Raw genomic sequence first — 26,814 nt, forward strand, 5'->3', positions numbered from 1 at the left:
AAAATATTGCTATTGTCTCGGCGGTGTGCTGGCCGTGAATTATTCAAAGTGTGTTATCCGAGCTCAACAACCTTCGACGTAAATGAGCGGAGCGTTAATTCCACTCTCCCGTCTTTGAACGGGTGCGGACATCTCGGAGGGGTGTTGTGTCGAGAGCGCGTGTGCCCTTGAGCGGAACCGGTTGGAATTGCTGTCATCACCGAAACGCTGAACCGCGTTCGTTCCGCGTCGCGCCAAGGCAAAGTGCGACGATGCCGGTCAGGAAAACAGCGGCTGCCACCGCGGTGTTAGCAATCCTAACTACGCTGTTTCATGAGGCGGCATCCGCACCCTCGTGTCAGGACAGGGATTACCTGTCTGCCTGCAGCCAAGACTGTGAGAACTACAAATTCTACACGTGCGCCAACATTAACAAAGTGGGCGACTTCTACCACTACGTGCAGCGTGCACTCAAGTATCGCAACCTGTGGTTCATCTTGAAGGACAGCCAGCTGGACTACTACCCAGCCGGCACCTTCGTGGACGGCAACGTGAGCGTCATTGAGCTGCGGAACGCGCGGGTACACAGCTTCGCCCAGTTCGAGACCGGGCCCAACCCGTTCCTGGGGATCGAGGACTCGCTCGAGATCATCATCTTCAGGGAGGGCAGCACGCTGCCGTACTCCTGGAAGATTTTCGACCGACTTAGGAAGCTCGAAAAGCTCGAGTTCTGGAACATGAAGCACCTCGAGCTCACCGGCGATTTCAATGACCTTCCGCAGACCGTGAATCGGGTGTATATCTACAACTCGACCATCGGCTACATCGACGAGAACTGGCTGTCCTCGCTGAAAAATCTCAAACTCGTCATCGTGCGGGACACTAACCTTAGGAAATTTCTGAGGTCGATGCTGCCGCTGCCTGCCCTGAAGCTACGGGAGCTGGACCTTGAGTAAGTACTTTAAGTCAGAAGTAGTCGAAATTTCTACTGAGAAGGTGACAATGATGGCCGATTTAGCTGAGAAGATATCTGACAAGAGTGCTTGTCGGCGTCTTTTTTGCGCAATGTCCAGCGCGCCAGTAAAGATTTATTGATGATCACGTTATTTTAAAATTGTATTGCATGCGAGGTTGTGCCCTCCCACTCTGAAGCCCAATCTGATGCACGTGCCAGCAGTAGTCTCGGGGTTTCAAAACATTATTATTAATATCCATTATTCACCTTCCTGATAATTTCAGTAGTTAATGCCGATTTTCTGTTAAGAAATGCCAATCTCCAATGTGGTCGCACTACTATAATTTTCTTAGTTTCACAGTTAAATTTCCTCTGTCAGACTGTTTTGTTTGGCTACTTTTAAAAAATGACTCCACAAAAAACGGACAACATTACGCATGAAAAACTGTATTACTCTGCCACTATCTTCCTAGGTTCTTCCGCCCGTTTTGATCCCGTGTCCAGCATTGGACTAGTATGCGGTCGTGTAATCACGCTACGAAAACGTTTGTGAGTTCATCTTCCTGCAGAACAATAGGGCGCCAATCACGGCGAACAAATATGTGAATGTCAAAATTTGGAACACGATTGGATATGAAAACTCTGATGCATGCAGGAAGAATCAGCAAGTCAAACGTCATCCCGGCGCACATCGCACCTTTTCAGATCGTAGCGAGCTTCATCATTGGCTGGGATCCTTTCTGTGATTCGCCTTGATTTGCTGTCTACGTGTTCTGCAGGAACACACTTTCTTAAAGTGTATTGCGTAATACACGCGAAGGACCCCAAGTTAGCACTCGGACAACACTGGCCACATTTCCCATCTACAAGCGAAGGCGTCAGACACCATTTTGGGACAAATTAAATTTCTTCTTGTTCTAGGCCCCAGTGTGTGTTCTAGGTGCCCTCATATCTGAGCCGCTGAAAGTTCATTACGGTCGACTTCAATTTTTGTGACTCTCTGAAAAACGTTAAGGACAAAAAGACAATGATCTCATTCACCCGGTGTGTCGACCGCACGAGCCACGATCAGGTGTCGGCATACCTCGGCAAACCTCACTCATGAGGGCCCTCACTCACCCTCACTCACCCTCATCTTCACAGGTGAGGTGAGGGTGAGTGAGTTTCTGAACCAGGAAAATTCATGAGCGTGAGGGTGAGTGAGGGTGAGTGAGGGCCCTGAGGGCTGTGAGGGCGGTGAGGGCCGTGAGGGCTGTGAGGGCGGTGAGGGCCGTGAGGGCCGTGAGGGCGGTGAGGGACGTGAGGACGGTGAGGGCTGTGAGGGCGGTGAGGGCCGTGAATGCGGTGAGGGCTGTGAGGGTGGTGAGGGCCGTGAGGGCGGTGAGGGCCGTGAGGGCCATGAGTGCGTGAGGCGCCCTTCAGATTGAGCATCTTTCTCAGCAATTTTGGTGTTAATGGCGGGTTGTTCTTTAGCTTTCCCTAGATCGACACGAATTGCTGAGATCGGGTCCGGCTCGAAATAAGGAAGCAACTCGGAGCAATTCGAATACGTTTGAAGCGGCTGCATCCAATCAGGGACGCAAAATTTTCACGTGATACCTGGTGACGGTGATGATGACACCCAAAGACTTGGTTCTGGTTTGAAATCGATCGTTTTTTTTGGAAATAAACTGTCTTAGAAAGGTGCATTAGTATTCTTAACGAGATTTAAATGCATAAAAACACGTTTATAACGCGTAATTGTGCCTAAATAGTGCAAGAAAAATAAAACTTTATGATGACGATGGCAAATTGCAGCAATTGGTTGCTGCGTGTGATCACGGGCGGCCCGTGTTGCTGGTGTTGCGACGTAAAGTTTTTGGGCGAAATTGCCCCATCTGAAGCTGGCCTGAGTGGCGTGAGGGCCATGAGTGACGTGAGGGCCGCAGGGGCGATGAGGGGCGTGAGGGCGGTGAGTGGCGTGAGGGCGGTGAGTAGCGTGAGGGCGGTGAGTGGCGTGAGGGCGGTGAGTGGCGTGAGGGCCGTGAGGGCGGTGAGGGCGGTGAGGGCTATGAGTGCGTGAGGGCCGTGAGGGCGGTGAGGGCTATGAGTGCGTGAGGGCCGTGAGGGCGGTGAGGGCCGTGAGGGCGGTGAGTGGCGTGAGGGCGGTGAGTGGCGTGAGGGCCATGAGTGAGTGAGGGGCGTGAGGGCCGTGAGTGCGGTGAGGGCCGTGAGGGCGGTGAGTGCGTGAGGTTCAGTGAGGGTGAATGAAGGGCTGAAGGTGAGTGTGACTGTGAGGGTGAGGGTGAGTGAGGAGCCTAGGTGAGTGTGGCTGTGAGGGTGAGGGTGAGTGAGGGCGACCTAAAATGCCGACCTCTGGGTGTCGGCATGATACTCGATGTGCAATTCCCTTCGTCGTGTTCGCACGGCTATTATATGTTTAAAAAATAAGACATTTTCCAAGAAATGTTTGTCGGATGCGTTCGCTTTCATTACACACCTGCGAAAGTTCGAATTATTTTAATGGGCGAAAGTGTCGGAAGCTTTGTGGAAGGATGTGTCACATTTTCTGCTTACCCCGCGTCTTATGTGCTGGCATAATTTTTTTTTAATGAAGTTCTACGTTATTACGGGTTACGCAGTCTTCTTAGAAAAGAAGGCTGGTTTTGCTAGATAGCAGTAGATAACCTTAATTAGGAGCAAATCCGGTACAATCACTATGCAGTCGTGCGGTATTATCACCATCCGGCGTGCCAACAGTTCTTTCTAGCTTGCGTCGCTTCGGTCGTAAAAATTGCGATTCCGCATGGATGATATTTTTTTCTTATTAAAATTTAAGGTGAAACAAGAACAAACTGCTGGCACGTATAGTTTTTGGCTTGTCCCCGCGGAGCCAGTCGATGGTGCAAATCGCCGCCGGATTCAAAGGGCTGAGTCGTTTGCGTTCATTTATTTATTCAATCCTACCCAACCAAGCGCAATGTGTGCGCCAGCTGCTAGGTGCAAAATATGAAAAGTATGAACAGGCCTATTACTTTTGTCTTGGGACGGCGCCCGGTCAGCTACAGAATCTTGCTATCGGAAGGAACTAAAAAGCTGATGTTCGTTCAGAGCTGCTCTTCAGCATACAACTTCACACCAGCATGAAGCACGCTCACGCGACTGTAACATTGAAATATTTCTATCTAAGGAACTCTGCGTTAGTTAACATGTTATGTAATAATAGTCGTTTTGCATATTTTATATTCACGCAATTACCAGAGCGCGTAGCTTTGTGGCACTTTAATATAATGTATTGTACAATATATTAAACTTATTAATTCTTGTGTATTTTATCTTTATTATTCGGAGGGGCAGGGGAATAAACTAAACTGCATAAAAATAACGAAAAGCCAGGGAGCACGGCCAAGGAAAGAAAACGACGACACCGATCCTTATGTTTTCTTGCCTTCTTATTTTTTGGTGTTTTCATCTCATTTAAGGCACGGTTTTGGGGTCAAAGCTTTAATTTTTAACAACAAAAAAATTATGTTCTGGGAGCATGTTTGAGATGAAAGACAGCGGAGACGGCAAGCTTGGCGTATTTTCCCCCCGCTTTATTGACTATTGAAATAGCCGAGGCGAACACTGACGTTTCTCCCGCAGGTCTGGAATTGCTTCTTTGACCGCTCATTTTTATTTTTCTTCTAATTTTTAGAATAAAGCAATAAAACTATGTTGTGACATTTTCATAATAGGCTTTCTTAGGTTTGAGGAATTGAACAAAATCCTATATTTTTGAATTAATAAAAGAAATAATGTCGAACTTTGACGAGTTTCTAGCGAAGTTTGGCAAGTTTTTACGTGTGATCTATTAGAAATATTTGAAAGATCTTGACATCACCAGAAAGCTCGAATCTAGTTATTTTCAATAAATACAAATTCAGTATCATCTGTACAAAATAAAATTGTTACATCCACTTGATTGAACGAACGTTTCGGAAGTATAACAAATTCAAAATTGATTTGTCAAAAACTGATTTTTTAGTTGCTTAAATTTTATTAGCCGCAAGGTATAAAAGTGGTTTATTAATATATATATATATATATATATATATATATATATATATATATATATATATATATATATATATATATATATATATAATAGATAGTAATAATTGTTTATATGAGCGCAAATAAAGCTTTCACTTTGTCCGATGTATGTTGGAAAATGGCAACCTTCGTTGGGCATAGTAAATACTTTCTAATATGCACCACTGACAATTTAGCTTTTTTAAGGTCACGTGTTAATTAAAGTATAATTATTAGGTAATTATCTATACCACGTCACCATATTCACCAGAATACCACCATGCGAAAACTCCTTTACAACGAACAGTCGACAAGATTCAAGCTTGAATTGCGGATTTACAAACAGAACACAATATTGGTTTGTTTATATTTGCTAATAAACCCACAAATCTACTTCGTTACCAATAAAACTCAAAGTAAAAAAAAAACATTAAATCAATATCGATTTCGCTGGATTTTTTAACACAATCGTTCCTTCAAATGTATGTAACATATTTTATTTTAAACGTATATCGGATTTGTATTCAATAAGAATAGCTAAGTTTGACATTTCCGGAGATGTCAAACATCATTATCATATCTTAAATCAATCACATTCAAAAATTAACAAGCTGTGCCTGAGAATAGTTAAAGGGTCGCAACGTGCTTTCTTCCACCTGTCGGAATCGCATGTTTGACCGTTCGCTCCTTCATTACTTCTCAAAATTTGTATTTATTTATTTATTTATTTCACATGTTGTCAGTCCCGAGTCGGGACTCTTACAGGAGTGACAAAAAAGAACGATTCAACAAAGGTACACATGGTTCAAAAGCACACCCGTTCATTCACATACAGATCATGCCACTATACCTAAATATCTAGAAACACGCTTAATGAACAAAATAACTTTTCCGCATCTTGACATGCTACTATACTTTCCGGCAGGGAATTCCACTCGCGAATTGTGCGTGGAAAAAAAGAATTTTTAAAACATTCCTTGTTATATTTGTATTCTTGTATATGTCGACTATGTTTGTTTCTTGTAATTCTAGATTGGTGAGGCGTAATAAAAGATGCTTTGTCAATAAAAACAAGGTCATTAAGAATCATAAAGAGAAGTTTTAAACGCTTGGTTTTTCTCCTAGTGCTAAGCGATGGAAGGCCGGCTTGCGAACGAAGCTGGGTAGGGAATTCAAGTCGGCGATAACTAGAAAATATAAAGCGCACTGCAAGCCGCTGGACTCTTTCCAGTTCCCGCTCAAGATACATCACGTGAGGATCCCACACTTCTGACGCATACTCAAGTAAAGGCCTGATCAGCGTTTTGTACGTCGTTAACCTTGTTTCTACGGACGCAAACTTAAGGGATCTTCGGAGAAAGCCCGATCTACTGTTGGCCTTTTTAACTATCTTATGGATGTGCGTACTCCATTTTAAGTCGTTTGTGATCGCGATGACAAGGTATTTGAATTCATCCACGCAAGACAGCAAAGTACCACTAAGTTAGTAGGGAAATATTAATGGTTGATGTTTGTGAGTGATTGTTATACATACTGTTTTCTTTTAGATTTAGAGACATTTGCCAAGTGGCACACCATTCATCTATTCTAGTCAAAAATCCATTTAATTTCTCCTGATCAGAGGCCGCATGAACTTCAGTGAATATGACACGATCGTCCGCAAAGAGCCTAGCATGCACTTCTTGATCCCCCACTAGATCATTTATAAATACTAAGAACAACAACGGGCCCAACACGGACCCTTGAGGAACCCCCGACGCAACATCACAGATATCTGAATAGCCATTTTTGATGCTTACATACTGTCTACGATTTTTTAAAAAGGATTCAATCCAACCTAGCAGCAGCTGGTTTTTTAATATCGGACGTAATTTAATCATTAGCTTATCATGGTTTACTTTATCAAAGGCTTTCTCGAAATCTAGAAAGATACAATCTACCTGTCCCCTGGCGTCCTAAACGCAAGAAAGAAGATTTACGACCTCAGTTAGTTGCGTTGTAGTAAATAGACCCTTTCTGAATCCATGCTGCCTGTCATTCAATAGGGAATGAGTGGCTAAAAATGATTTAATATGCTTTGAAACTATGTGTTCTAGGAGTTTACAGCAACTTGATGTTAACGAAATTGGCCGGTAGTTCATTACACTGCACGCATCACTTGACTTTAAGGTTGGAAATACTTTAGCCATTTTCCAATCATCCGGTATAGCAGCTGACTATAGTGATTTTTGAAAAATAATGAAAAGATATTTGGCTGAACATTCTGCGTATCTCTTTAAAAAAGAATTTGGAACCTGATCGGGTCCCTCTGATTTCGAATGGTCAATGTTGAGTAAAAGCGAAAAGATTCCCCCGTATGACAAAAATGCATCATCTATCGCCGGGATGTTTGCGTACGTATAAAACACTGGTGCCATACCATCGTCACTAGAAAATACTGTAGAAAAAACTTATTGAACGTATTGGCTATATCCACCGATTCAATGACTGGCTCATCATCACAAATCAGCTTTGTGATTTCGCTTTTCCTGGGAGAGTTATCGCCAGAACTTCTTGGGTGCAATTAATAGGAAGTTAGACATTGTAATATTATAAAACTTGTGCTTAGCATTTTTTATTGCTGTCTTTAGGCTGGCACTCAAAGTTCGAATAGTTGCACGTATGGTTTCACAATTGGTTTTGCGCAGCTGCACTCTACATCTCGAGATTTTTCGCTTTTCATGCACGATATCTTTCGTGATCCACGGATTGTTTTTATGCCTTTTTTTTCCTTGTGGGAACGTATTGATCAATGAATTCGATAACTATTTTTTTAAACTTCAGCCATAGATTGTTAACATCATTTGCAAGGTTAAGACTCAAATCTTTAAAACCGGGATAACTAGATTCCAACTTATCGAATATACCACCATCATCCGCGTAATCGAAGTGTTTGTATGTTGTGACATCGCAACACGTACTTGGCAGGTTTTCAAGATGCAGAGACAAAGTAACCATGGAGTGATCAGATATGCCTGGTACTACACTATATTCAAATGGGTACAACATGACGCTGTCACTAAGAAAGAGTAAGGCAAAAACAGATTTGCATCCACTTTCGTCTCGTGTATAGTCTTTCACCGTAAGAGAAAGTCATATCGATCAATGCAGAAGCCAGAATAACGTTCTGGTTTCCAGGCGTTAACGCATCCCAATCAATGCGTGGTACATTAAAGTCTCCCGCAATTATAACATTATGGTTGTTGGCCAGGGTTTTAATCAAAAAGTCATTTAATGTTTCTATGAAGTCAAAGCCGGAACCGGGTGAACGATAGACAGCCCCTATCAATATTTCAATGTTGGGTAGTTTTACTTTACACCAAACGCTCTGAATGTTCGATGAGTTTTCGATTAAGTTCCAGACAAGGTCACGCTTAACAATTATAGCGACACCACCACCCCTACTGCCACGATCTTTTCTTAGTATTTTAAAACCTGGAGGGACTATCTCATCATATCCAATACAAGCTCCTGCAACCACGTTTCTGTAACTACCGTGATTTTGGAGTCATGTTCAATTAGAATATGTTCCAAGTCCTCTACTTTGTTAATAATACTTCTTGCATTAAGGTTAATAAAAAGAAAGCTTCGTTGGTCTACTAATACTTTACGTCATATCGGTTGCGACTGCCTAACTTGATATCCTCTTTCCGTAGTATACCTAACTTTATCATTTATGCTGTCATACCAAACATACCTAGTTCCATTTATTTTTAAGTTGTCATACTTGAGAACACACTTATCACCATTGGTTCTGTTTACTCGGCTATTCTCCTAAAGTTTCCGTCGAATATTTCTAACCCTTAAGGAAAAATCATCATTAATAAATATCTTAGTTCCTTTTAGCTTGTTTGCGCTGCGAAGGATTGCGGTTTTTTCATTCAAGTTATCGTATCGCAGAAAAACTGGTCTTACTCTATCGGGTATCTGCCTTCCCAATCTTTATATCTGCTGTACACTTTCGACGTCGATTCCTAGTTTCTTTTTAAATACATTGTCAACAACATGCGTATTTAACGATTCTTGGGTTTCGAGCTCATTTTCTAGAATCCCGTGGATTATAAGGTTTGAACGCCTTCCCTGGTTTTCTAGGAGCTCTACTTTGGTCTGCAATTCCTTGGAGGTTTGCTGCAGATCCCTTAGAGACGCATCTATTGCGGAAATTTGATTCTAGGCTTTCTGCAGTTCATTACTCGTTACATTTTTTGAAGACTTGGTTAAATCGTGTATCCAGCGATTTGTGCCACTCAAAACTAAAAAAAGTAACATTGTCAAACCTTGGATAACAAGAGAATTATTACATTTATCGCGACGGGTCGGCAGACTGCGGAGTGGAAAACGTTGCGCTAACCCAGTAAAGTCTGCTCAGTTTATTCAAGCTAAGGAGGAACTCCGACTCAAAACTAATTCCGCGAAGGACTTCCATTTCCGTGTTACCTTACAAAACTTAATAAAATGCAACCCTCGAAAATTCTGGAAATCTATTTTACCAGGCAGCACAACTTCAAACTCATTTATAATTAACGACGTAACTTCTATGGACGCGCTGACAATCGCTACAGCGTTTAATACGTACTTTCAGTCAGTATTTACAGTTGATAATTTTGAAGTTCCTCCTTTTACTCATGTTTCGCAGTCTGCGGTTGACGACATAGATGTGAACGTTCGGGGCGTACTAAACCTGATTTTGAAGTTAGACACTAAAAAAGTCCTGGTCCTGATGACATTCCTAATTCATTTATTGTCAGGTACTCCCAATGGTGCAGTCGGTATCTCACGGTTATTTTTCAGAAATCACTGTCAACGGCCACAGTTCCTTCATCATGGAAACTCGCAAAAATTATTCCCGTATACAAATCTGGCAACTCACAATCACTGTCAAACTATAGACCAATTTCTATAACGTCACATTCATGCAAATTATTGGAACATATAGTCTACAGGCATGTAATAGAGTTTCTCGATACTAATAATATTTTATGCGATTTCCAACATGGTTTTCGACGCGGTTATAGTACTATGACACAACTAACAGAGTTTGTTCATGATATCGGTCTGTCTCTTGACATCGGTAACCAAGTTGATGCGATATTTATAGATTTGTCAAAGGCTTTCGACACAGTTCCTCATTCTAAACTCCTACACAAGCTTAACCTAATTCTAAATAATCATCACGTCTTGTGAACTGGATATCCAGTTTTCTTTCTCAACGGTCTCAGTTTGTCTACTTTAACTCATCAAAGTCTTGTACAGTTGACGTATCATCAGGTGTTCCACAAGGGTCAGTTCTTGGACCGCTACTTTTCTTGTTATACATCAATGATTTGCCACGCTGTATTTCCACTAAGGTCCGACTTTACGCTGACGACTGCGTACTATATCATGTGATAAACTCCTCCGATGACCATATAACTCTTAACAATTCTTTCGTGAATTTTCGTACGTGGTGTAAAACCTGGCAAATGAACCTGAACTTAAGTAAAACGGTTTTTATGACTTTTCTAGGCGTTCATCACCTTCTGCGTTTAATTATTCATTTGACGGGTTATGCCTAGAAAGAGTTTTTGAATAAAAATATCTTGGCCTCCTTTTCACGCCTGATTTATCTTGGTCTAAGCACATTGATACGACATGTAACAAATCTCTTAAAAGACTTGGATACCTGCGGCGTACCTTACGTGTGGCACCACAAGATACTAAGCTTTTAACTTTTAAAACTTTGATTCGCCCAATCCTCGAATATGGTTCTATTATTTGGTTTCCCTACAAAGAGTCCGATATAAATAAGGTCGAATCAGTACAAAAGAAATCGGTACGTTTTATTTGTCGTCGGTATGACAGAAACTTTTCTCCTTCCTCTAATCTTTCCGTGTTAGGCCTAAGACTTCTTTCTGAGCGTCGTGGTATCGAGCGCCTAAAGTCTCTGTATTTCATGGTTAACTCATCACGTTTTGACTCGTTACATAGCTACATAAAGTTTCTCGAGCCAACTGCAACTAGGAGCCACCATGAATTAAACATTTTACCTTTTCATCCTCGTACTGATATGTTTAAATACAGTTTTTTTCCTCACACCATTAAACGCTGGAATTTATTACCAGGAAACATCCGATCACTACAACCAGATGAATTTCTGTGTGCCGTTGACAGTGGTCCACAGTGATGTCCGGACCGTCTGTGTTTAACTCCCACTCCTGCCATAGCCCCAGTGGGGCTGCAGTATGTATAAATAAAAATAAAAATAAATTAAACAATCGCTGTGAGTTAATAACCGAGTTTTCGATTGATTCGAGTCGTTTACCAAAGCCTTCTTGATTTTTTCTTATGTCTTCTATATTTAGAGCAATCTGCCTCTGACCTTCAAGCAGCTGATCCACAGCCGTATCAGGTCCTGGATTAAGCTCGACATCACCGCTGAGATGTAACAACAAAGCACTCACGTTCCAACACTCGGAAATAGTTTTACACAAGCTGCGTGGGCTCGGCAGCACTATCAGTGCAGCATAATCATTTCTAGCACACTTGTAAAAGGATTTTATACTAAACTGTACGTAGAACAGGAAGCGATTAGCCATCCCTGCTCTGAACGTGCTCCCAAGCCCACTAGTAAGGTTTTTGATAGATTGTAGATGGTGGTTCCTCCTCGATGGTGTGGAGGAGGATGGCTTGCGTTGGATGGTGGCGGTGGTGTAGCAGTTTGGGCCAGACAACTGCTTACGTAAATGCTTCTTTGCAACAGTTTAATAAAAGACAATTTAACATACAGGATACAAGAATACAAACATCGACAACCCGAGCCCCGGACTTGGCCGCCGTTAGAGAGCGGCTTCTTTCTCTCTATCGGTACCGAACCAAAGAGCTCCTCCCTTTGTCCCGCCTGTGCTCTTATCGAGAGCAGCCTGTCTCTCGTTCCCAATTTCCCGTGGGGGTCAACATTCTCATCCGGCGCTCCGAGCCCAGGGCCAGACAGCGCCAGGCGTAGGAGGCGCAGACGAGTCTGGCCCTCAGACACGACAAATCACCCCTGGCACTCCAAGCACTGGCTGGAGGGGCGGGTGCCGACAGACGAAGCACAGTGCCCGAGACGCTTCTAGGAAAACGACCGGCAGTTGTCATTGGGAAGCGATAAACAAGTCTCCAAGCAAACAACCCAAAGCGGTGGTACTGGTCGACTACCAGAGGAAAAGACTTAACCGCGGAGTTTCCCCAACTGCAGGCAGCCGAGCGGGGCGCGGAACGCGCCGCGGCCCGCCGCGCCGCGGCCTGTTCCCGGGACACCCGCACCACAAAGGGGGCTCCCCGCCCCGTGCACAAACTTCTCCCATCCAAAGGTCGTAAACATCCCCTAGTGAACCCAACACGTCTCGCCCAAAATCGTTCGCGCAGGGTCTTCAGACGAAGTGAGACAACAGATAAAAAAGGTTCCGGAACCTTACACCACTCTACTACTTTGTGCACAAGGGAAGAGCCCTAGTGCACAAATACTGCACTAGGGCTCTTCTGTGACACTCTTAGAATATATATATTTATTTATCTATTTTATTTATTTACAAATCTGAAAGCCCTTTCGGGCTGTATCAGAAGTGTACAGCAATAAAGCAACGGAATTAAAGAACCCAAGATCAAGAACAACCACCACAATACAATCATTTGAGTACAATTCGCCGAATGTAACGCGCCTATGCAACAAATAAAAAAAAAGGGAAAAAAAGATACGTTAAGCTTGATGTTTGTGCTGTCATTCATTCAAAGAGTACCTGGAGCTTCTTTGATCAATACTCACCTAACCAGGCAGATTTCTGCCGAAATGTTTAATTTTCAGGAATGCTCCCGGAACAGAGAATTGTTTGGCCAGATTAAAAATTGGGCCTCAAAACCACGTTTGAATCGAGATGAAAAGATACGGCGAGCAAGTGTTCCAAAATGCGCCTTCGGTGCATTAGGACCCAAGGAGGAGCACGCCAGTCAGAGGGCAACATGATGAAGCAGCCAAGCGCACGCCGTCATTGGTAGAGGCATAGCCTCCTATATACTGACAAAGCCTGGCAGATCGCCCCGAGAAGCGGTCGCCGAAATGGAAAAGGTGGAGCGGCAGACAACGTATGAGAGGACAGTCACGTGACGGGCGCCCCGCTGCGGCGAGACGTTGAAACACACTTCTCCCGAGCGAACAAGTGTGTTTCGGGTCCTCGCCGCTGCAAAAGCTGTGCGCTGTCCTCCAGGTTCCGGGAGAAATGGCTTTTTGATGCCCTGTGCTACCAGATCCTCGCGCTCCAAATCTACGACCGGGCACTCCTGGCTCCGTCGTCGAACTGCCAGGCTTTGTGAGTATAGAGGAGGCTGTGGTAGAGGTTGAGGGGAAACGAACGCACGAGGTGCACAAGGAGCAGACCTAGGGAGCCTTCATGTGCGCTTTGCTAGGGTGGTGCCACCCTTTGTAATACCACTCGCCGACAAACCAGCAGCCATTTTGGTCTCGGCGATAATTCGTGGGGCTTATAACCCTCCCGGAAACAAGCACTTTATCTCACAAGTTCGGAGCAGCGTTGTGGAACCCACGGAGGGAGGATTAGCATTTCCCCCCTCGGATGGGAGGACCGATCGACACAAATGCCACTTTCCGGCGCACGGGGAAACAATGAGGAACAAAATAGCGGTGGAAGAGGGTGTGGGAAAGGGAAACAGGCAGTTGGCATCACTCTATGCGAAGCGTACGTGAAGGCACCCTAAGCAGACCAACTAGGACGGCGTATTGTGTTCGAGTAAAAGTCGTTTGGGGACGGTGTATTGCTTTACTGTGTTTCACCCTGCCCTGAGAACCTCCTTTCGGAATAACGAGTATACAACTTTCCAAAAAACACTCGACCCCAGGGGCAACAGACCGTTTTTGAGCCTAGTCACTGAGTTTGAGGCTAGACTCTCACCGGCGTCCCTCCTAACCCTAACCGAGTGGACTGTGATTTCAATAGGCGCAGCCTGCGTAGGCACAGTTTCAAACGCTGCTCCGCTATATTTTGTGTTTCATGGTACATGTATGTTCCCGAGGACATTGAGAAAGCATTCTGCCACATTTGAAAAAACAAAAAAAGCGAAAAAAAAAGCTGTAATCTATTTTTGTTGGGTACGCTCGCGACAGAACGAATGCGACTGGAATGTATAGTTCTAGTTATTTGTTTTTTCTTACGACAAGTTTTGATGGCGCCGCGGGATTCGCCGCATGTGAAACGACAAAGCGCTTTGTTGTCAAAAATAAATTGCAACAGAAGAGGGCCGAAAGTCATGCACTTTTCACGCTCACAAATAACGTGTTTACCGATGGACAGCACACGGACATACAATTGAGGAAGTGTTAACATTCGAACAATATATCGTACGTACCACACGATGCAGCGTTATCTGAAAATAATTTATTTGAGAAAGAAATCAAATAACACAGTCACAGTTGACGACAGTCACATCTTGACGATCGGACAGAATCCGAGATGACTTCGCTTTGGAGCACGTTTTGGGGAGAGCTTCCTTTTTTCACGACCGCACCAAGACAAAGAAACAAACGCGACTGACCCGTTTCTCACCTCAACCCGGACAACTATTTTTGGAGATGACTGAAACTTCTACGCGGATTATCTCTGGGAGGGAGGAGAACAATGTGCGCAGAAATTCGCGTCTAGGGTCGTTCGACGCCCTTCACCTCCTTCGTTTCCCGTGAATGTCGAGCAGAAAAGCTTGAATGGCAGGCACTTACCAGCCTTATTTCTCACAATGGAAGATAACACAAAATAGGTACGCAGCACGTATAAAAAAATTAAGTGGAAACTTTCGGGAGGGGCGAGAAAACGTCGAATGCAAAACCGCAAAAACGTAGGTAGAGAACCGCGCTGAGCGGGTCTTCACAGTCCCAGAGAGTGGCAGAAAATTTCTAGCTGATAGAGGGCGCGAGAGTCGCACCAGCCGCATCAGCATCAGCAACATGGCGGCGGCCTAGGAGCGTTTTTTGGAAAGGTGTATAAGGCTCGGGGTTTGTTAAAAATGTTCCTGTTTGTATATTTGCGGTTATATCACGAAAAGAGAATGCCGGCAACGTGCCTCGTTTTTTTTTGAAGGCACGCGGAACCAGCTGACGGCGACGAAGCGGCAGCCGTGCGGTAACGGTAAAGGCTGGTCGTTGCCGTCGCCGTGGCGCAGGCGTGACTAACGCACTCGGCGGAGATCTCCGAACGACTAATAACTGAGCAGAACAAGACACGGAACGGCAATAGTTTTTGTGGATTGCAGGCCAAAATGTCCATCAAGACGAAATGTCAATCGAGTCCAAATGTCAATTCTTGGACATTTTCACTCGATGGACATTTTGTCGCGATGAACATTTTGACCCGTTAGATAGTTTAGCTCATTGTCTTATATTTTAACACTGGTGCTGATACCGTCTTTTAAACATGTGTTGTATAGATACACTCGCGATCTGGCACAAACGGTCATACTCTGACCGCTTTTGCAAAGCTGAGAGACTTTTTAATCTTGTTAGAAGCCATACTTTGCCGTGCCGGATGTTTTGGAGAGAAGAGTTATTTCTATTAAAAAAAATGAAAGCCGTTTACAACTCCCTGTAACGCCGAATTTGAGCGCAGCTCTTGCGGAGGAGGAGGGAAGGGGGGGGGGTCGCGTGACCTCGGGGGTCACGTGACCTGGGAGATCACGTGACCTCGGGGGGAGGGGTCACGTGACCTGGGGGGTGACGTGACGATGACATTATCAGTGATGATGACGATGACGATGCGGATGCCAATTACGTCATTGGCATCCGCATCGCCATCGTCATCGTGACTGATGACGTCATCAGTGACGTCACTGATGACGTCATCGGAATCTTCATCGTCATCATCACTGATGACGTCATCGTCACGTGACCCCCCAGGTCACGTGACCCCCCCCCCCCCCCTTAGGTTTTCCCGAAGGAACCCGAGGTCCTCCCGAAGGAACCCGAGGTCCTTCCGAGGTCCTCCCGAAGGAGCCCGAGGTCCTTGGGGGGTCACGTGACGATGACGTCATCAGTGATGATGACGATGCCGATGCGGATGCCGATGAAGTCATTGGCATCCGCATCGCCATCGTCATCGTCATTGATGACGTCATCAGTGACGTCACTGATGACGTCATTGGCATCCGCATTGTCATCGTCATCGTCACTGATGACGCCATCGTCACGTGACCCCCCCCCCCCTAGGTCCTCCCGAGGTCGTCCCGAAAAAGCCCGAGGTCCTCCCGAGGCCCTCCCGAAGGAACCCGAGGTCCTTCCGAGGTCCTCCCGAAGGAACCCGAGGTCCTCCCGAAGGACCTCGGGTTCCTTCGGGAGGACCTCGGGAGGACCTCGGGTTCCTTCGGGAAAATTTACCCATAATGCACCGCGCGGTTACGGCGACGGCGACGGCGACGGCGACGGCGACGGCGACGCCGACGCCGCTCAAGCCGGAAACGGGCGCCTAAGAGCCGCGCTCTAAAAATAAGACAAACGCTAAGGCCCGCTCAACCTCCGCCTGAAGGTGCCCAGTGGTTGGAACAAGATGCCGAATGTTCAGAAAAAAAGTGCTAGAAATTTAAAAAAAAATGTGAACGACTGAAAAAAAAAAAAATCAATGGCGCGCGTTTGCTGACTTTAGTTACACAAATTTAGCTATTTAAGAACAATCTCAAACATCTGGTCCCGCGAAGTATTCACCCCACTCTAACGAATAGCACTACACCATTCTAAATCTCTAAAATTTGTTCGAGAAATGTGGCAAATATTAAGTACTCAAAAAACGAATGCACAGGATGCACACGTCTCTATTTTAATGAAATGAAAAGTTAATGAAGTGATTTTTCAACTTCTTTCTCTTTAGCATTAATCCTCAAGTCAAAAGCGAGAGGAGAAATCACGTGATCGTTACTCGTGACGTTCTTGGTCAATGAGCCGATGGCTCCAAGCTTCGACAGTGCTTTTTGAGCACACCATCAAAGTTGTCATTCTCAAATGATAAATGCCGTCACGGCACTCACTGGCCACGAACGCGAATTCAGATATTCGTCGACGGGTGGATTGTTGACGAGCGCATTCGTCCAAGTGTCGCAGTGTTCGTGTCTAATGCGTGAGCTGGGTTCGGCTTGCGTGATGGGGAACCGAGGATGCATCTAAGTGAAAAGGCGGAGAGCTTTAGAAGGAAAGAAGGTACAAAATAGACTGCTATGTTTTTAAACTTTAGTACCGGAAAGCAGGCTATAGGCTTTCTGTGCTCGTGCTTTAGTTATATTTTTGCGGACTAAACGACATGCGATTAGTAAAATTCCTATTATAGCGAAGCTGTTTATGGTTAGGTTCAGTCCTGGGTAGTAACGCGTTACTAGTAACGCGTTACTGTAATTTCGTTACTTATTTGGTAACTTGTAACTGTAACGAGTTACTTTTTAAAAATGTAACTTGTGACTGTAGTTCTATTACTTTTTTCTGAAATAACGATGAAAGTAACGACGTTACTTTTATCGTTACTTTCCAGTGCTTTAAGAATAATAAATTATTGAGCGAGTACAATCTAGGCTATTTCTTGCAGTTTCCAAATTGCCTGTTTTAACATTGCTAGTTTAAGTTGGCCTTGACTAAACTTGTGAACACGTTCTTCCTCGCGAGTCTCGACCCGGATATAGCCACGTGTAAATGTGATAAAAAAAGTCTAGTTATGCTTTGCACGCGTTTGTACTTTGTGCAAGGACACTTACATCTTAGTATATCTTAAAGCCCAATCTTTGTTGCGGTTGTTCTTTTTTCTGCTCATACGGTTTTTAATCGGGTGAATCAACCGTGAAACAACAAGACACACGGAGGGCACTGCGCATGTTTCTTATTTCGATTTGCGCCACTGCTCCGGCGTGGTGCAACAGTCGAGGCAAGATTTGCTGCTGTTTGCGCGGGGTTTGCTTGTTGCTCTGGTTGCGCGGGGCCTGTTCAGCAAGAGCAGGGACGTGCTCGCCATCAAACGAGGGAAACTTTCAGCCACTATTTGCAAAAAGCAACTGCTGCTAAGTTTCGATATAAACTAAAAAGCATGATTTTTAATTTTTATGCAATAAAACTTGGTGAGGGGCGTTTTCTAGTGTTTCATCATTTTTTAGCGTTATAGAAAAGTAACTGAAAAGTATTGCCGTTACTTTTAAAAGTAACTGTAACTGTAACGAGTTACGTTTTTGTTGCGTTGACTGTAACGGTAACTTCACTGCTTTTTACTGAAAGTAACTGTAACTGTAACGAATTACTTTTTAAAAGTAACTTACCCAACACTGGCTAGGTTTCTGTGCATTTTTCGTTGTGCAGTGACTAAAAACTCTACGCTCGCACCGCACACGCCTTCCCCGTATAAAATATTCGAAGTAAATAACATAAAGAAAGCGTTGACGAACGCGCGTGCAAGATGTCATTTCTTTTAGGTTTTTGCTTTAGAACAGTTACTGCTGCAGGCACCGGCACGTGCGGCGCGTGGAACACCACTCTATGCATTCTCCTTGATGCTTGGATAATTTATCAATAGGTTAATTTGGTAGATTAGTTTTCAATAGGCACCATTTTCAAGATCAATAGACTCTCAGATAGATAATAAGGGTTTCTCAAAGATTTGCCGCTGTGCGACCCGTGTCGGCTATGTCTACGCTCGCACTGCCCTCTTTTTGTTGTCGTCCCAAGCTCATCCCCCTTCCCCCCTTTCTCGTTTGCGTGCCTAGTTTCCTTTTCTTTCGCTCTCTCGGAGTGGCGGTCTCATCGCGCGTGTCTACTTTCCCCCGGGTAGCGGTCCAGTTGCGCGTGTCTAGTTTCCTCCGGCTCATCGGGCCGGTTTTATGTCGTGTGCTAAACAGTTCCGCTGGTCATCTATCTTCACAGAGTGGAATAGCTCATGATTTTTTATCCCAACCGAGAATTCACTTCATGGTGCCTTCGATTTCGCTTCGGTATCGAACTGTTGCCGGTTACGTTCTGGAAAATTAAAGTTAGCTTAACGCTCAGAAAAACAGGGTTGTAGCCGCTCCTGCCCTGCGTATTAACAGTACCCTATGGTTTAATATAACTAAAAAAAAAAAAAGCCACAGGATTACTCTAAAATGTTTTTTTTTTATTTAGATGAAATAATGTCAAGAATGAATTAAGACGAAGATTAAAAAAGAAGGAAGTTGAGAATAATTTTCTGGCTCCAAAAGACGGGTAACAAGTTTCTCGCCTGTACTAATTTTGAAATTTGAAAAAAAACAACAACGATTTGCTTGCTTTGGCTGAAAGTGAACGAGCTGCGCATGATGACGTTTGTAGCAGAAACCTTAGAAATATATCTTTATAGCAAATGACACATTGCTGCCTGAGGCAACGCTACACTTCAACACACCACAAGGTCCCCGAGCATAGCAAAGTACAACAAACCTTAAAGGGATACTACAACGAAATTTCGGTGCTCATTTTTTTGGTCTATATGTGTTCAAAAGAGCAGTATCGCATGGAACATACCAATATCTTGTTAAAAAAGTCTCGAAAAGGAATTTTAAAACGAATTAAACGATTAGGAAAGAGCACCTGGTGGATGTCGCTAACGCCTCGTTTGTAATGCTCGTCTAGGAACCTTGACAGCTAGTGACGGAGGTTGTCTCGTCTTCGGCCACGACGAGAGAAGGGGGGAAGGAGGAACTCCCCTCTTCCCAAGAATCCCTTTTGTGTGTCGCAGAGGTCGCTATTGTCCCCCTAGAAGATTATAGAAGATTAACCCGCCACTCAAAATTCGTACAAAAGCAGCCGCTTCGGTGGCTGGAACGACTAGGCCATCCTCTCGACGTCAGCCTCGCCGTAGCTTTGCTCGTCTTGAGACGACCTACGTCACGATTGCGTTGGATGTCACGTGCTCTAAGCTGGGCCTTCTCCGAGCGCTTGCCAGAGTGGGCCGTTTATAACAAAAAATACAGCCACCAGGATCAAAATACAAACGTGCGATTGTCATTACGGATATTGTGGATCATATTCAACCTATTTTAGAACACGACGGGAATATTTCAAATTTCGTTGAAGTATCCCTTTAAACTAAACCTCCTACATACTTAGCGGAACGGGGGAGGCGGGCGTTCGGTTGAAAGACAATTCGATAAAGCGGAAATCGTGGTCGCATAGGGGAGTTCGTTATAGGACACTTTGTCACTGGGTCAACTGGTCAAACATCGAGAAAAGGGTGGCATGGAACGTGTACGTGTAAAGATAAAGTTTCAGAGACCAGTTGATTTTCGCACACTTTCTGGTTTTCGAGCTATCAGTCACTTTTGTTTTCTAGGTTCCGAGTTCAACCTTGTTTAGAAATATATTTTGTCGGGTTTCCAAAACTCGCAAATAGATTAAAAAAAGGATCCGATGAACATTTTGATTGCGTGGACATTTCGACCCAGTGAACATTTCGACTACTCGGTGAACATTTTAACCCTATTGGACATTTCATCTAGATGGATGTTTTGACTCGGTGGACATTTTGACCTGATTGGACATTTTGTCTCGGTGAACATTTTGACCCTATTGGGGTCAAAATGTCCACCGAGACATCATCTATCATCTAGATGGATGTTTTGACTCGGTGGACATTTCGACCTGATTGGAAATTTTGTCTCGGTGGACATTTTGACACGCGTCTCCCATAACCTGTTGGACATTTTGACCCAATGAACATTTTGTCTTGATGGACGTTTTGACCAGAATCTCTTTTTGCGCAACCCGTGCATTTCTTCACCCTCCAGACGCGCCCACTTGCTTTAGATTCTCCGATTTCACCCAGTGAGGTGCGTACTTGGCGGGTAATATGCCCGTTGTTCTTTGATTGGTGTGCTCCTTTCTGCGTCTCGATATGCCAAAGATGCTTTTTTTTAACACTTTCTGTCCGTATCCTTGGGGATGTTCTTGAGTAAAACTAAGCGCGGGATATTAGTTTCACTCAATGTGCGTTTCATGTATCCGCTTTTGGTGAACAATTAGGTAAGTGCAGTACGACCGCTGATCTATGGCCTTTAACGTGCATTGGGCACTAGTGACTAGACGAACAGACGCCGGTACGATGCTGATACAGATCGAAAAGGACCGGGGTGGGAACTGACAGGGAGCTACCGCGACCGCGACAAGAGTTCACTTGGTTGCACATAGGCCCCAAAAGAAGCTTGATTAGCGAAACATTGGGCGGATTGTTTCGCATAAAGAAGAAACAATTTATAGTAAAGAACTGTTGTTGCGGAGAATAAATGTGAAAAGGAGAAATCCCCTCGCGTAAATGCTATCCAAACATAAAAGAGAAAAAACTAACACGGGCAGAGGGGAGGAGAATGACAGGCGTTGAGGGGTAATAGAAAGTAAGTTTCAATCGTGGCGGCATACCAAAATATTTGAATATCAAATCTACGTTACAAAATGCTCGTCTTTTTTTTTTTCTGCCCAGGAGGAACGCTTTGACGTTTCTTCCAGAAGACATCGGCCAGGGCTTCCCACTCCTCGAGTTTCTCAACGTTGGCCGAAACAACATTACCACCCTAAACCAGAAAAGCCTGGCTCCGCTGAGGAACGGCACATACGTGTACCTGTTCGGTAAGGATGAAGTGTGTGACGATCTGCCACACTTTCGAATGGCAGCGATAGCGTCAATGCCGTAAATGTTTGAAGTGTAGATTCTAAAGCTTTAAACATATAAGACTGATGCCAGTTACACTGGCGACAAGAAATGTATACAAGAGACAGATAGGTGACCGTGCAATACATACCGAAGCGCACTTTCCACACCATTTCTTTTTGAGATCTGAGAAACAAGGGGTGCGTTCGGCTAACGTAAAACTAATACGACCCTAAATTTGCTGGCTTGAAGTTGTTCGACGAGGTCTACGGATATTATGCGTTAATTAGGGCGAGCTGAACATCTCCTCTCGAGGACGGGACAACCGTACCTCCGTCCTCCAGTGCTGACCTCTAGTGTTCCGCACACCTCTGTGGCACCCGATGCAGATAGATAGGTTAATGGGCCAGTCGCGATTTTTGAAGGACCGATGTATGCCATTTCAAGCCATGAAGACATAAAAAAAAAACACATGTAAATCTTGTGAAAGTGCTGAAAGGCTGAAACATTATGGCCCGACGGAGAGTAATGGGCGTGTGGGTTTTTGTTAGGACTTACTATCTTAATCTATCATTCTATTCCACGGAAGTCGATGACACCCTTTAAGTTCGACGGCGAGCAAGCCTTGCGAGCACACTCCACGCCGCTTCGATTCGATCCCATACTCAGTGTCAATAGCTGCGTGCTGTACAGGCGAAGGCAACGCCAGGCGAGGGTAGAAAGCGAAACCAGTAGGAAGGCTGGTGCACAAGAGAGAAACCTCCTCTCCTCTCTAACGTTCCTAGTACTCTCCCTTTTTCCCCTCGCCCTCCATCGCCCTCCTCTCCCGTCCCGCCTTCCTTTGTGCTGGCGTTGCCTTCGCATGCACTGCACTCAACTAGTGAGACGCAGCACAGACGATGTCCATTGTGAAGCCCTCGACGAGCGGCGGTTCTGACAAGAAGGTCGGGAGTTCCAGTGTAAGGTTACCCAGTGACTCTCGCGACCTCATGGGATTTCATGGAGTTAAGTTGCCCCGTTTGCCGTTGTTACAGCAGTACGGTGACGCAGCATTGCGGGCCTTTAAGGTACAAGTTAAAGTAATTAAACCATGTATAAGTATTTTTTTCTTGTAAGGGATTGTACGTCAACGAGGGCCAAAAAGACGTCAATTCCGACTTCGTTTTTCCATCAGTTCTTCTTTCTCCTGGTATCCGGGTGATGTTGGGCAGCGTCAGCCTCATTTAAAACGCGTCCGAATAACCCGTTTCGTCAGTTTCAATTATCTGCTTGTCGATGTCAGCACTGCAGAATGGGAGCTGACGGCATGCTTCCCGGGTTGTTTTCTTTTAGGATGCGGTCTTTGAAAGGATTTAACGTTCTTAAGCTTCACAATTAACTAGTTTTCTGCTCATATATTCCTCTCAAAAGGGTCTATTATCTGGATAATAATTGTTGCTCTAGTTTATAAATGCAACTATTTACAACGCTTCCGAAATTTCTCAAGGTAAAAGGTTCCGCAAATTTAACGTTCGATTAAACGAGATTCAAAATTTTATTGTTTTCCAATTTAAGTAAAGTTTTCCACACCACATCACTGTGTTTTCCCATTAATAAAAAGAAACTAAAAATACCAAAAACATGTCGCATTATTTTTCTGGTCAAATGTACTGCGCTTCGAAATGTAGCTTCCAGGCCAACATGTTTGTCGCAGTCAAAAGCCTCAATTACTCCTTCATTGAATGAAAAAGAAAGTTATCGTGATATTATCTCTTTTTCAACTTGTACGCGACGCGTTTAGAGAGCGACAGCTGTGCCGCTTATTCGACGGTATGACGATGACGATCGATTGACATTGCGACGATCGCGCGACGTACGGTGCTCTGATATTGAAAGAACGTTGCCTTGACTTGGCGTCGATACGTTGTTGATGAAGAAAGGATTTAGGGTCGTGATCTGAACCTGCTTCTCGAAAAATTTAGCGAGGAAACTGAATTGGTGCATAAGTCACGTGACATCAATTTTTCCGCTAAAGTTAGCGGGAAAACTGAATTGGGGCATGGGTCCAGTGACGTCAGTTTTTACGCTAAATTTAGCGGGGAACCTGAATTTTGGTGATGGTCCCGCGGCGTCTGGTTTGTGATAGCAATTTTACCGCTAATTTTAGGAGGAAACTGAATTGGTACAGAGCGCAACGTTGTTAGCACGAAGAGGCAATCACCAGTTTTTTGTGTTTTTTCTTTAAATCCGAAAGGCTGTCATCAAAGATATTATTGTTATAGTAGAAAGAGCTCATCTAGGGCTCTAATTTAAGGGGTAAAAGTGTGTGCCCCACTAATACTCTTTCCTAATAAAATGCGAAAAGGCGCCGATGTCGTGTTCGCGCTAACGGTGTCGCGATGTGTACATAGGTCACGCGACGTCATTTTTTTCCGCTATATTTAGCGGGAAACTGACGGCGTCCGCGCTCACGCCGTTACGAAATCGGGAGACGGACTGCTAACAGCTGTCGCCGTAAAAACGTTTTCGTGAGATTACCTTTTTTTTTTTTTTCGTGCCCAGTTTGAATTTTAGATTTCTGACACTAGAAGCAGGTTCACTAAGCGCAGCTATGCGGAGTGCAAGTTCGTCTGCTTCTTGCACAGGGAGTGCGATCAGAACGCCGATCTCTTATTGGCTGATTGAAAAATCAAATAGCGGGTAGTCTTCAAGGCATCTAGCACTGAGGTGTATCCACTATCCTTTCAACCAAAGCCAATCAGAGCTCGGCGTCCTTCTGACGTCATGGCGACTCCTGCGCAAGCAGAATACGACTTGCTCCCCGCATAGACTCTCGGCAGGAGTTTGAACCATCACCATGAACGCATCCTGTGATAAGCCAGACTCCGTGCTTGTTCCATAGGTCGATGCTGGGTACGCGCGCAAATGTGTTAGAAACAGTGAAGTGTTAATTCTCCATTCCACTGAGATGCTGCCGTCGGTTCCTACCCCGAGAGACCGCAAACGGAGTTGTCGTGTTCGCTTCTTCCTCGGGATTTGTGTTTCAGTTTTCGCATTGGTCACCGCATTGTGTTTCAGTTTTCGCATTGGTCACCGAGCGGTGACCAATGGAACAAGCGAGAAGGCGGGCTCATCACAAGAGGGTGCATGTTGATGCTTCTAAGTACTGCCGAGACTCTATAGGTACACTCAATGAATCTGTTTATTGTGTCAGATATCTAATATTTGCACTTGTACACAAATTAAAAAAAATATATATATTACAATTATAACTTTTTCTTTTATAAATCGTGGGAGTAATTAGTTAAAACCGAGCGTGTTGGTAAGGTTAAATTTTACGCACGAAAGAATAAACAAATAGTACGGAGCGCCGAACACGGCATGTTCTGTGTTCCGTCTTGTTTGTTAATTTTTTTTTTTTTTATGTGTGAAAGAAGGAGTAAAAGCCGCGGACCTCGGCAAAAATGTCAGTTTGGAAGGTACATTTCGAAGCGCAGTATTTTTGACGAGGCGAAATATTCCTACTTTTTTTAATGGGAAAACACGGCGATGAGGTAAAAATTATTTAACTTAAATTTGAAAAAAAAAATGTGATTTTTTTAAATTTTACGCTGTATCTTGTGACAGGTTTATCTTGAGACAGGTTTGAAGTGCTGTGAATGGTTTTATTTACAAATTAAAGCAACAATTTTTGTCTAGGTGATTGATCCTGTTAAGAAGATTATATTGAAATATAGTAAAGCTTAAAAACGTTACGAGATATTGCGACGTATACTCACCAATATTAAGCAAAATATCAATGTATACAAATGTGTGCGTTTCGAAGCTGTATATTTTAAACGGAGATAAAAAACAACAACAACAGGGCACGTATATAATGGCAATACACGGCAATATAGTGTAGAATGCTTCACCTCAATTAGAAAAAAATATATTGCATTTATTTTAATTGCGTATTAAATCCGCAAACTGAGACCAAAGCGCACATCGCCATTGGAAGGGGATGCTAGTACCATCCTGTGTTGTTGCTGTCCCCAGGAAACCCGCTGCATTGCGACTGCCGGCTCCGGTTCTTGCTGGAGTACAGTGAGGACTGGACCTACGCTCACTGTGTATCACCGGCGGCGGTCAAGGGAAGCTACCTGAAGACCTTGTCCGCAGAACAGATGACTTGCGGCAATGACTCCAAAGTCATGAGCTGATCCTTTTTATCTTCTCTGAATTAGTTTCCAAAAGCCGTCGTTTCACAGTCGCTATTTACAGTCAAACCCGTTTAAAGGAACAGCAGGAAATGCTACTATCAGTTCGATATAGCAAGTAGTTCGATATAGAAAAAAACATTTACAACGATTTTCTTCGATGCGTTCGTTGTAAGGCTAGAGCTTCTCTTCCTTTCTCATCTCTTCGCTTCCGCCTTGTAACAAAGCGCTGGAAAGTTTTTTTTCTTCTTTTCGCGTGCATGCAGAGTTTGTTCTTTTAGCTTATCTCCACTTCTGAATCGCTTCTATTCGTGAACAACCGCTTTGGGATGAAAGTTCTTTTTTTTTTTTTCTGTGCTTGCGTGTGGTGCTTTTTTAGCTTTCTCCCTCTCTGAATCGCCTCTCTTCGATCAATTTTGTTCGCGACTTGAGCTTTTGAAATTTTCTTTCTTACCTACCTTTCTTTTATTGGTGTGTATGTGTGTGCGTGTGTGTGTGTGTGTGTGGGGGGGGGGGGGGGAGGGACAGGCTGGAAGACGGTTGTTTGCGCGTTTTTGGAAGGGTTCCCGGGGTAAAAAGTTCGATATAGCAAATAGGTTGTTCGTTATAAAAAGCACTTTTTACGTGCATTTTTATTGAAATTTTCCGTCAGTTCGATATAGACAATAATTCGCTGTACTTGGGTTCGTTATATACGGGTTTTACTGTATTACCGAATATCATACCAGGTTTTATGGGGAGTGTGATGACAGGGATAAATTGTTTTAACTTTGTAGCAGCACGCTTTTTTATGAGTTTAGGCCTCGATTTTAATAATTCGTGTCTAGGATACAAATAAATATGCCTATGAACCAGTCATTTGTAAGGGATCACTGGTCGGTTTCCCCGCTTTCTCCTCCCACTTTACTGAGATTTTCGTCATGCACAATTTCGAGGTATTAGTTGAGATGCTTTCACTTCTTTTTGTTTCACT

General features: G+C 44.2%; 1 protein-coding gene across 1 annotated transcript; it reads left to right on the top strand.

The window, feature by feature from the left end:
* The first annotated feature begins 251 nt into the window (after positions 1-251).
* On the top strand, positions 252-25,844 carry LOC121045963 (slit homolog 1 protein-like). The gene is made up of 3 exons (XM_040499480.2): positions 252-931; positions 21,496-21,641; positions 25,681-25,844. Exons 1-3 carry the CDS (start codon positions 252-254, stop codon positions 25,842-25,844), a joined length of 990 nt encoding a protein of 329 aa, XP_040355414.2.
* Positions 25,845-26,814: the final 970 nt, after the last annotated feature.

This window comes from Ixodes scapularis, unplaced genomic scaffold (genome assembly GCF_016920785.2).
Source record: "Ixodes scapularis isolate PalLabHiFi unplaced genomic scaffold, ASM1692078v2 PGA_scaffold0__279_contigs__length_252992795, whole genome shotgun sequence".
Classification (NCBI taxonomy): Eukaryota; Metazoa; Arthropoda; class Arachnida; order Ixodida; family Ixodidae; genus Ixodes; species Ixodes scapularis.